The 13,804-nt window shown below is 32.1% G+C and overlaps 1 protein-coding gene and 1 pseudogene across 1 annotated transcript; both read right to left on the bottom strand.

Moving 5' to 3' along the window:
• Nucleotides 1–2,975: 2,975 nt before the first annotated feature.
• LOC120213920 (nuclear transcription factor Y subunit B-1-like) lies at nucleotides 2,976–11,376 on the bottom strand. The gene is made up of 2 exons (XM_039211959.1): nucleotides 11,217–11,376; nucleotides 2,976–3,415 (listed from the first exon to the last, which is right to left on the bottom strand). The coding sequence occupies exons 1-2, from the start codon at nucleotides 11,374–11,376 to the stop codon at nucleotides 3,003–3,005; spliced, it is 573 nt and encodes a 190-aa protein (XP_039067890.1). The 3' UTR covers nucleotides 2,976–3,002.
• A 667-nt stretch (nucleotides 11,377–12,043) lies between these two features.
• On the bottom strand, nucleotides 12,044–13,804 carry LOC120213916 (annotated as a pseudogene).

The raw sequence follows: 13,804 nt of genomic DNA, 5'->3' as shown, positions 1-13,804 counted from the left end.
GAAAGTCAAATAAAGCAATGATTATAAGGTTCAAAGACTCGCCTTTTGCTTGATTATATATGGACGAAACCTTGATTTAGCCCCGACCAAACAATGGAGGCAAAAGATGGGTTTGAATTTAGTGGAAAATTCAGTTAAATATGAGATTAAAAAATCCAAACCCTAAAAAGAATTGGGGGGGGGGGGAGGGGAAGAAAATGTACTAAAAAAATGAATTTAATTGAACGGGGGTGTTAGTGAAGATCGAGGGTAATTTTTGGGTAAATTACATATTAGTAACTAAACTTTACTCTCTCTCCTATTTCATATATTATATTTTTAATATTTTTTAATTTAATCACTAAAGTTTATAGATTTTTTTTTGTCATTCCACGATTAATTTTAGGCTTAATCTAACAACAAGTACCCAAATTGTATTTAGAATTGACCTTTGGTGCCTAAAAGTTTTTCGTTAAAAATAAGTACTTAACGTTTTTCTGTTACACTTTTAGGTGTTTATTGTTAAAAAATCGTTAAATAACAGTAATTAGAATAGTAGAGAGAGTAAATTTCAGTTATTAAATTCATAATTTACCCTTTTCTTGCTACTTAATCAATCTGAAAATCTGAATTTTTTTATATAAATCCTATCTTCTTTTCCTTATTTCATTTTTAAGGGTAAATTTATAAATGACCATTACATCATGTCAAAAATGGTTTTTTTTATCACTGAAATTTTAATAATTATTAAATATATTAAATTATTATGAAATAGTTATTAAACTAATATAAAATAATTATTAAAATTTATTGAACTATTACAGAACTGTCTTTAAATTTATCAATATTTTATAACATACATCGGTCATTACATAATAATTCGACATATGTAATGATCACTGTTTAATAAATTCCTTTCGATTCATTCTTGATGATGATGTGTTATCGTTTCGTTCACCTACACCTCATAGAGGTATGCAACATTAGTATATCAAATATTTAATATTAAAAATTATAAACTAAATAAAAATATAATTCGATTCAAATAGGAGAATCAATTTTTTAAAATTTATGAATGAATTAAACTGTATATATTTAAGTAGTAACCAAATCAAAATTGAATCAAATTTAATAAAATTGACAAAAACATCACTAGATTTGGTCTACATGAATGTGGACATGTTAACTTCATCACCATTGAAAGATTGGTCCCTACTCTTGTAGTAGTGGGTTTATCATGTGTATTAAAGTGTAATTATGTTTTCGGGTTAAGGGTTTAAGGTATTCGGATAAAATCAAGTTTATGACGAGTTCCTATATGTATAAATAAAAAAGTCGAGTTGGAGATGTGACAAGCACGGGATAATGTATTTGGATGATATTTGGAGGTCGTATTCCGATATTCATGGATCAGACATGACTATCGAAACGAAGAATTCAAGAAAAAACAAAGATTCCAAGTAACATACCTAAGAAGCACTTAGATCGATCAAGTTATACCATAATTAAACCTCTATTTTAATGTGGTTGATGATAGTTAAAATGGGAGCATGATAATTAGGGTTTCACAAACCTCCCATAAACGCTGCCTATGTCTGATTTCTAGCGACGAACTTCATTGTTGGAGCAACATATTCATATGGTCCAGATCTAATCAACTTAAAATCCATATTATTTAAGATTTATTCGATCCGAGCCGACAACTTTTATTATTATGATCTTACACGATCCATTGAACCGTATCGTAAGAGTGTCCTTTCGTGTTTGAATTTGTAGGGATTCGAATCGTGAAGGTGCAAATGAAGGTAATGAAACATGGAAAGACTTGCGAATATCGAAGAACCGGTTCGGTTTTCTAACAAAAGATATCCTGCAGGTTTCTCTTCTTTATTCTTGGAGGTTTGGACAATGGGGATTCCCTGAATATTCCATCAAATATTATAATCCTGACAATGAACACTAATCTGACCCGATCTTAAATGTATACATACACGTGTATATATACACACACAATGGGAAACCCTAATCTGATCCGATCTTAAATGAGGCAAAGACTCATGAGAGGTCAATGGCAATAATAAAGCATGAAAAGCCAAAACCAACAGTTTTTTCATTTAAAAGATATGAATGTGGTTTGGTGGTTCAGTGACTTGTTTTGGTCCATTTCAGCAGCATTGATATCTGCAAAATGATGGACCCCTAAGAACCCTAACCCTAAACGGACACTTCAACCAAGTCAAAAAAACCTACAAAATTTTGTTCTATGAATGGATAATACAAGATCTGGACATTGACTCGAATTTGACTTCATTTCCGTTATGTTTGCGTTGGTGTATCTGTTACTGTGAGTGGTGACCGGTGATAAGAATTGCCTATAAATGTTAGAATCGTAAAAATTCGATAAAGACTGAATAACTTGAGATTTATCGTATCGAATCATCAAAAATAATAAACTAAATACGGAAGCGTACTTGAAATTCTCAAATTCATCTTAAGCTAAACTGTGTGTATATATATATTTATGTTCTTATAAACTTCCTTGTACTAGACTCTTATAGGATAAGTGTCAAGGTCCATATGAATGAATACCCATATAAACAACATATGTGTACTCAGCGACGTTTCTAAAGAAAAACGTCGCTAAATATTCGTAGCTGAAGAATTGTCGTTAAATACTCACTTAAACATCGCTATTTCTGCTACATTATTATACCGACGACGTTCGTAACTATTCTCGGTTTCTCCGTTTGCTTTTAGTGGCTTTAAAAAGGTCGCTAAAGACATGTTCTGCTAGAAAAAACAGCACCAAGTACAGAAGATTGGTACAAGAATGTCCGAAACATAAATAGTAAAATGAACATGAAAGTCGAAAGATACTAAAAATAGAAAAAAGAATGTTGTTGAAGATGGGGTGAAAAACAAATGATGCAGAAATTCCACACATGAAATCGAAGCAAACTCAGTAAAGATCATGGTTAGATCTAGCAGCAAAAAAAAAAAGACAAAAAAACTATGTTGTTTAATTAATACCTATCCAGATTGGAGTCTTCGATGTTGCTGTCGTGATCAGCAATACCCTTGTCTTGATTTGCCGCTGCTTTGTCTCCTTCGAGCTCTCTATATTTATAAAGGTACCTTATCAGCGGCGACGCGTAGTCGTCGAAGCCAAGCGTCGCCAAAGCCCAGCAAACATCGTCGCCGTTGATGGTCTTGCGCATTTCTCTTTTGCACTTGTAGGACGCTTCGCTGATGACGAAGCTGATGAACTCGGAGACGCATTCCTGCATGGTTTCTTTGGCTTCTTTCGAGATTTTGGCTTTCGGGGGCAAGATTTGTTTCATTATCCGACCGACGATGGCTATGGGGAGTAGCCTGTCTTGTTCCTTGATGTTGCTGCTGCTGCTGCCGCCGCCGCCATCGTTATTTGAACCACTAGCTCAGGATCCTCGGCCATGGTTGAACCTAGACAATTGTTTTGCTTGTCCCCGAGGTGGAAAGGGGTTAGTTCTGTAATCTTCAATTACCGAATTAATAAATACTTAAAAACAAAGCATGTATGTATAGGGTAAATTACAATATTCCTCGACTTTCTTCATTTTCCTACTAATTTACTAACTTTTAATTTGCTCCTATTTCAATCAACCGGTCACTAAATACTTAACAGAGTTACGACTGGATATATTTATTTTAAAATTGATAAAATGGCCCTAAAACTATATCTTTTTAATTAAAAAGTCCTAGTTTCGAATTCCTTTTGATATCTCGATGATGAAGTATCTTCTTCCAATTCACAACAGCCGGAAGGTAAAAAAGAAAAAAGAAAGTTGTATATCTTGATTCCACATTGATAAGATGAAAGATATTAAAGATAAGAGTGGTCTAGGATTTCATGAGTTTTGAGCTTAAGGTTGAATTTCGAGAGTCTTAAAGTGATTTATGTAAAATATAAATTGATAGAGTAGTAGGAGATGATGAAGCGAGTTCGTTGATATCTTAAGTAGTCGGAAAAGACATCAGATAATGAGACTTAAGACATGGATGAATTGTAGAACTTTTATTTTTGGAGGAAGAAGATAAAATAAAATAATTAAAAAATGAGAAAAATAATGTGAATGACATATGGATACCATGTCAACAAAAATTATTCCACATTATCACACATGGTTGTTGTGTCATCCTTCTATTTCTGATTTAGTGACAAGAGTAAATCAAAAGTTCATTGAGTAAATTGAAAACTTTTAAACTTTAGCAACCAAAATATGAGTGAATAAAAATATGGGTGATGAAAATTGTAATTTACCCATATATATAAAGAGAGATAATAGATATAATTTGTCTTTCTCAATATCGATGTGACATGTGCTGACACTAACCTGGTCGACATCAACGGTTGGGGCCATGTCTACCAGCTCAAAACTATTGTAAAAAATAAATGTGGGTCTAATTTTGGTTTTATCCCTCTACTATGCTCAAATTTGGTATTTTATCATAAAGATAACTCTCAACTATTTGATATTAAACACTCACACTTCTGATATTTCCGGTGTTCAAACCCGGGACCCCAAGAAATAACAACAATTTTTTTACCACCAAGGTTGCTTGTGTGAAGTTTAAGTTATATATGAAGTTATACAAGATTGTCTATTTTAGTGTCACATATTTTGTATATTTAGGGTTTTAGGTTTTATGCTTAGGATTTATGAAAATGATGTAAAATATATTTTTACAAAACAGTATTATCATTTTAGACCTATTAATAATATTATACAAGTAGATATATTAAATTATACGAGATTATAGGGATCAAATTCAAATTTTTAGTAGAGTATAGGGCCTAAAACTAGAAGTAGACCATATATATAATACTTTTGTGTAAATTGACCAAGCCCACCATGTGTTAGGCTTACATTGTTATATTGAATGCTGAGAGGATCATCCAATCATAGTCTTGTAAGCTTTAATGTTCATCCAATGAGCAAAGGGGTAAGCATATGGTTAGCAAAAAAGTTCAAAACATGGCCATTATACTAACTGTATATGGTCGTAGTGGATTCAACCAACCACTTGCTTTATTAAAAAAAATTAACTTGTTTGATCACTTTATATAATTATTTTGGGTAAATTGCAAGCTTAGTACTTAAATTATCAGTTTTTAGTACCTAAACTTTTATTTTAAAAAAAATCACGCTTAACATTTAATTTTTGTTTCGTTTTAGTACATGTCGTTAAAAACTTAACTTACAAATTACTCCTAATTTAATCGCTCTAACTTTCAATTTTTTATTTTAATTATATATTAATAAAATAATAAAAATGTTTTGTCGCAAAATATTATTAATAAAATAAATTAGAGTGATTAAAACATGAGAAATTTGAAAGTTGAGTAGTTAAATTGAAAATTTTTAAACTTTAATGACCAAAATAGGGTTGAAAATATAGTTAAGTGATGAATGATGTAATTTATCCATAAAAATGTCACGTAGAAATGTTTCGTTAAATTTTTAAAGGCAGTGTACTAAAATGAAATAAAAATTAAACATTAGATATGTTTTGAAAATTTGGAAGTTTAGGTACTAAAATGAACAAAAACTGATGGTTTAAACACTGAATGCGTAGTTTATCCAATCATTTTTCACTAAATGACATTTCATATATTTAGGTTTAATTATTATATATTTTTTAGTATATTTTTCTTTATAAAACATTGAGGCTAAATCAAGATAAGAGTGGGAATGAGATTTGTTCAAGGCGTGTGTGTCTCTATATATATATTCAAAGACTCTCAATCCTTTGACAGTGAACATATATATTTATGCATATGTAGTGCTCGAACGTAATACCTCGATAAATAACAATTTCTTAATCACTGGGGTCGCTTAGTTCGTGCACAAAGTGCATATTAGATACGTTATTAATAATAAATTATATTTACAGTACCATGCAGACCTAAAAATAATAAAAGCAATGAGTGATTTTAGGGTTTTATTTAAAAAAAGAATAATTTAAATAAGTTGATTTAATGAAATGGAGTACTAAATCGCTTAAGCAAAGTTAGAGGTTCAAATTCTAATATTTATGAATTAAGCAAATTGGTCTCTTATATTTACACTAATTTAAACTTTTAAACCTAGATTTGTGCCACATTTCATTTTACTCCATCATGAAGCAGGCATGATGTCGGAAAGAGTTGTTGTTACGTTTATGACGTATTTGGAAATAGAGACGGACGTAGTATTTTACGTTAGGGAACGAAATTAAACTTACAAAATACTAAAATGGATGAAAACGAATTTTCAATAGTTGTCCCCTCAGTCCATCATGTGTGGAAGAATCTACCTACCTATGCCAGACAAGTCACTAACCATGTTTTTTCAGACATTGTTTGCAAATGTTTTGAAAGTGATGATGGGATCGTTTCTTTTCCTAGGTTGTCTGAGCAATTGTTTCAATAAATAACTATGATCCTAAGTTGTCCCCACTACCCTAAACCCTTTTACTAATCAAGTAGTTGCGGAAGCAAACACAAGACAAGACGATCCATTTCTCGATAAACTTGCTAGCCTAACGCCATAACTCCACAACAAAACAAAGTGCTGTTATATTTTTGTATACATAGCATATCCATTTCGTTAAAGGTTTTGTGGTCACACCTAAACTTTCGGGGCTTAAACTTTTAGTCTTGGTCTATTTTAGTACCTAAATTTTCAAAAAAAAAAAATTAAAATCATATCTAAAGTCTAGTTCTCATTTCATTTTAGTAACACACCGTTAAAAACTTTAGTTTTTGTTTCATTTTAGTATCACCGTTCATAATTTAATGTTAAGTTTTAAAAAATGAAAGTTTATGTACTAAAACGGAGTAAAATTGATAGTTTAGGTACTAAACACGTTAAGTTTTTAACGGCGGGTACTAAACTGAAATGAAAACTAAACGTCGGGTATGATTTTCAAAAAAGTAAAAGTTTAGATACTAAAATGAATCAAAATTAGTAGTTTAGGTACTAAATGTGAAATTTACCCTTTAAAATTTTATAACCAAAGTAGCTACCTAACAAAAAAAAATTACAACAATATTAAGTTGGCAGATCTTTCATTTTAGTATTTGCTTTGCTGTTTCACCATTTGTCATTACCTAATTGTGCCTTGTAATGTTTTATTTAAAAGATGAGTAAAGTACACAAATGGTCATCGAATATATAATACTACTTTATTGAGTCATTTAACTATTAAAAGTTATAATGGTCCTCCAACTATAGGGAATTGCTTTTCTTAATCCCTTGACTGTTAAAAGTTACAAAATGGTCATTCGACTATTCATTGAGTACCAAACTTGTCATTTTTTGTTAAAAATTTGACAACAGTTTAAGTTATACGTTAATCTGTTAACTGAAATGTGATAAAATCCGATATCGCAATCTCAAACGAATATCATATCTCAGTCAGTATGTTAACGTCTAACTTAGAAGATCGTCAATTTTTGAACAGAAAATGATAAGTTTGGAACATAATGAATAGTCAAGTGACCATTTTGTAACTTTTAATAGTTGAGGGACTCAACAAAACAACTCCTTATAATCAAAGGACCATTCTATAACTTTAAATAGTCAAAGGATTTGATCAAACAATATCTTATAGTCGAGACATTTTTGTACTTTACCCTTAAAAAAGGAAATAACTACAATCGATATTGATTAAATTCATAGTTAGACCAACCTCTAAACAAATGGCAAGTTCTATAATGGTATCCAAATTACCGTTGACAATGCTATATTAGTTGGTATACCTAGTATAGGTCAATGAAATTGTTGACTTTTTTTATTTTAAATTTTATATGGTTGGGTCGAGCTAGGCTTGTAAACAAGCCAAGTCGAATTCAAGTATTGCTGAGTTGGACTCGACTCGAAAACTCTGAAATTAAGCTTGACTCGAAATCTCAAGAGCTTAAAATTTTCAAGTTTGACTCGAACTCACAATCATGAAATAATGAACTAAAACTCGTAAAAGCTCAAAAAGGCTCGCAAGGAACAAATCTTAAAATTAACTTGATTTAGGTCACGAACTCAAACTCGAATCTGAACATTAAATACATGAAAAGCTGATATTGCATTTTTTTAAAAAAAAAATCGACACATAAATATTAATGTTTTTAATATTTTTTTTAAAAAAAATCTTAATATATTATATTATTGATCTGCTCACGATCTTTTCGAGTCAAGTATCAAGTAGCTCGTTTCAGCACATTAAGAACTCGATTCGAGCTCGAGTCCATTCGAATGAAGTATTTATGGAGCTTTGACCGAATCGATCTCGAGTAGATCACGATTTATCTCATCTCATTTACAACTCTAGGTCGAGAGACAAGAAATGTAATAATTCGAATTCATGTCTTTTGAATATATAAAATATATTTGATAAATTTTTTTATTTAAAATTTGATTTGATTATAAATTTAATTAAAATTTGATCGAATATCGAATATCTTAAATAAATAAAATTTACAAAAAAAAATTAAGATGCCATTTTGTTTTACATAAAGCCAAAGCAAACCTCAACTTGACAACCTAAGTTAAGATGGCTTGCCCATAAAAAAATTTGGATAAATTTCGAGCTTAGTATCTAAACTTTTAAAAAAATTTAAAACTATACCTAACATTTAATTTTTGTTTTATTTTAATTTCTCGTTGTCGAAAACTTAACGAGCAGTTTGGCACATGTGATACCTTTTCTATGAGTAAATTGCATCGTTCATCATTCAACTATCTTCTCACTCCTATTATGGTCATTAAAGTTTAAATTTTTTTAATTTAATTATTTAAATTTCAAATTTATCCTAATTCAATCGCTCTAACTTTCAAATTTGTTTTTATTTTTAATTATATAATAATAATAATAATAATAATAATAATAATAAATGACATCTCACAAAAATTATTTTTTTTAAATTAATCACTGATATCCGATCTATTGACCGACTAATCCAGATAGGGTACTACAGAGGCGATGGCTATCCTCCCAACCCAGTTCGCTCCATTCGCAAATGTTAGGATTCGAACCCCTGACTTTACTTAAGGGACCTAATATCTCATCCCATTAGACCAACTGATTGTTGGTCTCACAAAAATTATTAATAAAATAAAATAGAGTGATCAAAATAGGATATACTGTTAATTCAAGATATAATAATTTACTTCAATTTAAGATATTCGGATAATTTATTTTATAATATTATTAGAATATACAAATAGATAACATCATTAATGTCATTGTTTAAGTGTTAATGATAATTCTTGTTAATTTACTACACAAACATCATAAAAATAAGGATTAATTTGTTTTTGCTTTTTAATTAAACCAAAGCAAGCCTTTGTTAAGGCATTAAAACACTGCCGTGTATGGGTAAAGGACTAGAAAAGTCCGTACTTAGAAATGCGGGGTATTATAGCTTGAGAAGGGCCTCCTCCTTTGTAACATTTTATTTTGACCTTCAAATGAAATCTAGTATTTGTTTTGAGCTTTTAGTTCCTCATTATTTCTATTTTGGTCCCCTTATATGGACTTTTTGAGTTCTGATCTTGACCTCTTAGTTTAACCGTGTTCCATTTTAGTCCCCTATGTTTACTTATTTCATTTTTTTTCTTTTCGCTATTTCACATTTAGCATTTTATTTTTATTTTTATCCATTTTAGTCCCCTTTACTTTTTATGGTTTACTTCTATTTCCAATACACATATTTTATGATATTTACAATTAGCTTTTATTTTCATTTTAATTATGGGTTATTTATTTGGGTAAATTATGCCTAGTCCTAACACCTTTCTTATACTTAAAAATTATGTAATTATGCAACAATTCAATTAAAAATTGCATTTTAACCCCCCAAAAATTTTATAAATTCATTATACTTGTTTTGATCTAATGAAATTTAGGTTTTTGGTTACAAAAAATTTAGGTCAGGGTTGACTCCTCCAGTTCAGGGTCTAGGCATACTAAGTCCCAATTAGGATTTACATAGAAATTTACAGATTGCCCACAAAAAATGACAATGGTAGGATTTGCAATTGACCTTACAAGTTCAAATTATTGAATCTCAACCACTTGTCCCAAGACTCGTTCGCGTAATGGAATTTTAGGTATCGTAAGTTTAAGTGTCTGTAAAATTTAATATTAACCCTCAATTTTTGGGTTCAGATAAGTCAAACATTTTGACCCATCCCTTTTCTAACTTTATCTATTTTTGTATTATATATATATATATATTACGTATACTAAGGAATTTTGTACACGTCACAAAATTAATTTCGTAATATGTTATTTATTTTAAAATTATTCTTCTATAATATTAAATTAAAAATAGTAAAAAGTTGCGAAGGGACTCGTACGTATTACGAAAGATATTGAGAAGAAATCTACCCTAAATAAAAAGAAAACACAATACAAACAAACGCTAAATCATTCATGCTACAGTAGTTGATGCCCGTATCTGAGGTTGCTAAGAATAATAGTCATTCTTTAATTATTTGACAAAAAATGCTCAATCACCTTATTATAATCATCAGTGCTTGAATTCGTAAATTCTAAGAACAAAAATAATTCTTTAAACCATTAAAATAAATTGATTCACGCGTAAAAGAATAACTTAAATAAGTAATTAAGTATATGCTAAATTATATTAATTATTGATTAGTCTGACGAGATGGATGTTAGATTCTTCGAATAATATTAAAAGTTCAATTTTTGATGTTGTGAATGAAAGAAATTGAATTAAAAATACGGACAAATTTACAATGTTAAAATTTAAAAATTCTATAAAAAATATTTAAGTGAGTGAGACAAGAAATGACAACTAGCCGATTCAATTGACTCGATCCGAGAATCATACATTTTTCACATTAATTTGATCCGATTCTAGTTTAATGAGATCTCGTTCGATCCAAAACCCGACTTGAACCCTGGGGCGAAAATCCGTATCTGACCTGACACTAATATATGTGCATAATTTTTATTTTTATCCAGGAAAATAGGGACCTAATTCAAAAAAGTTATATAGGGATGTTATAAAAATTATCCATAAATTTATAAAATAAAATTATGCTATTATCTCGAGTCGGTCGAAGATTATGTCGGTCGAAGATTTTTCACCATAAATCTAAATTCGATTGCTTATCATTATCTTTCATAATTCGTAAAAGATACTATGATTCTGCCTATGTTACCATTTTTTCACACCTTCCCTACACATGCTTGCCAAGATCCATCCACGATTCGAGTTGCGAAATTGTCTACATCTGCAGAGACCCCAAAGACACCTTCGTTTCCATGTGGTTCCCCGACGACACCGCAAACTTCATCCCGATCGGAGAAGCCTTCGAGTTCTTCTGCAAAGGCATATCTTCCCATGGACCATATTGGGACCAAGTACTAAGTTACAATGAAGCAAGCAAAACAAACCCGAAACGATACTATTCGTCAAATACGAAGACATGGTTGAGGACAAGAACTCACCGAGTTCTTCGGGTGCGGGTTTTCGGAGGAGGAAGAGGAAGAAGGGGTGGTGGAAAAGGTTGTGAAGATGTGTAGTTTCGAGAGTTTGAGGGATATGGAGGGGAATAGGAGTGTGCATGGGAAGAAAGGGAAGACAATCGAGAGTAGTGCTTATTTTAGGAAAGGGATTGTTGGGGATTGGAGTTGTTTGAGTGATGAGATGGGGGAGAAGATGAATAGGATTGTGGAGGAGAAGTTGAAGGTTTCTGGGTTTAGATTCTTGAGCAAGAAAAGATAGTATCGAAGAACCCGAAAAATACCATCCTCTACTCGGGTTCTTGCAAGATGAAGACAAACTATTTTGAGATTTTCAAAAGTAATGCTAAACTAGACCTTCAACAAACATAAAATCCAATATTGTAAGAACCGAACCGGCCATAGCACCGGTTCCGGTTCGAACGATTCACCAATGTCGAGTATATTGCATAAGATTTTCAACCATAAAGTAATAAGCAGGCCTAATGATGGTGGCATTCATCGTTGTATCTTATATAGAGAGAGCATACAAGGCCTACAAAATAACAGAGAAGCATTGCACTTTCCACTGCGCATGATACATTGTGCTTTTAGTGTTTCAATGAACCCTAAAATCTCTCAACACAAACTCAAAATCATGGTAAGAAATGCTTACATTTTGCTATATCAAAAGCTTTACTTTCTTCACGAGACTCTCGAACACTGCTAGTCGGTGCAATCGAATCCGTTACAGATGGAGAGCCAGATTACCAGGACAAGAAGCAGCAAGATTCCGAGAACTACCAACTTTATCTTCATGTTCTGATACCACATTTTACGACGGATTTTCGTGCCTTGATTCCTGTAAGCCTGGGCCTGAAGAAAAGACGATAACGTGAAACCTAATACATATAACGTATCGATCGAGCTTTGACATTGAAAATGTTGAAAATGGAATTTGCCTGATCACGAAGATTCTCGGTTTTGTCAGCGAGGGTCGATAGGTTCTCTCCTCTATCGATTGCCTGGGATGCAGAATCAAATTGTCATATAAACAAGGCTTTTTTACACTCGTTTTCCCATTAGACCCGATCTTGATTAAAACTAACACTCGAACAGTACATTTCGAGCATTGATGGTTGATCCGTGAATGCAAAATGTAACATAACCAACCATAGCACCATTACAGTCATGTCTAAAGAACAACCGATGGAAAAGAAGGCAAATGCCAGAGACAGAACATCAGAAGCACTTTACCTTGTCGATGTTCTCCAACATTATACTTTTAACTTCCGAAACTTGAGCTTTGACCTTTAATAGCTTGTCGATTTTCTTCGGCATGTTCGATGATATACTTCATGTGCTCCTTCATTACTGGCCTGCGGGTCGCGGTGTTTCGTTTTAAGTTATATTAATGCAAACTGATTGAAAGAAAACAAAAAGATTAACTGTCCATTAGTTGCATGGATATGAACATACCCAAACTCCTTATTGAGACTTTTGGCCACCGCCGTATCGGCTTTCCCACCGCCGTATCGCTTCTTGAAGTCCGCCTTCATTCGTTCGAGAAATGCAAGAGAGATTTGCTTCCCAACAGCATCTTTGGCAACAACACAATAAGCTGCACACACAATTCTTAGCCAAAAAGAGATGAGCATAAGAAATTGATAAACTTTGCACAAACAATTTACAGGCATTTGCAATTGGAGAACATAGTTTAAAAAAAATGTTTTTCTTCCTGAGATTTATTGGAGAATTCCCACCATTTTCTACAACTTTCTCAGCAACCAAACAAAGTAAAACTAATTAATACACTAAAAGGAGCTAACTTTCCAATGTTTTAACAAAACCCCGTCAAATCCCACGTCCCATTTTACACTATTCCAGCTAGATCCACCAACTTTAACCTCCGATGCAACATTTAAACCACCGCAACCTGTTCGTTTCTCGAGAAACAAAATGAAACGAAAAAAGAAAAGGAGAGAAAGAGATCAGAGTTCTGGGAATTACCGTAACCATCTTCAACGAGAAAATTAAAGGTATGGTGATCACAGTTGTAAGTAAACCTGTTGTTAGCAGCAGTGAGTCTTTGCAGACACTGAGCTGCGATTGCTGGGAAATTCCCAGTGAACTCGGTGTACTCGGCCAAGATCATTGTTCCTCGAGCCACGAAGCTGTAAATAAACGCTTCCTGACTCATACTCTTCTGATTTGAGCTTAACCGAGTTAGATCAAGAGCTGATCAGAGAGGAAAGAGAGACAGAACAGTGAAAAAGACGAGGAGCTTGCTTGTTCTAGTGCCAACGTTGGAGTCCGTTGTCTCCTTTTT

The sequence above is a fragment of the Hibiscus syriacus genome, unplaced genomic scaffold, assembly GCF_006381635.1.
Source record: "Hibiscus syriacus cultivar Baekdansim isolate YM2019G1 unplaced genomic scaffold, ASM638163v2 tig00110045_pilon, whole genome shotgun sequence".
Taxonomy (NCBI): Eukaryota; Viridiplantae; Streptophyta; class Magnoliopsida; order Malvales; family Malvaceae; genus Hibiscus; species Hibiscus syriacus.
This window is presented reverse-complemented; position numbering and strand designations above follow the sequence as displayed.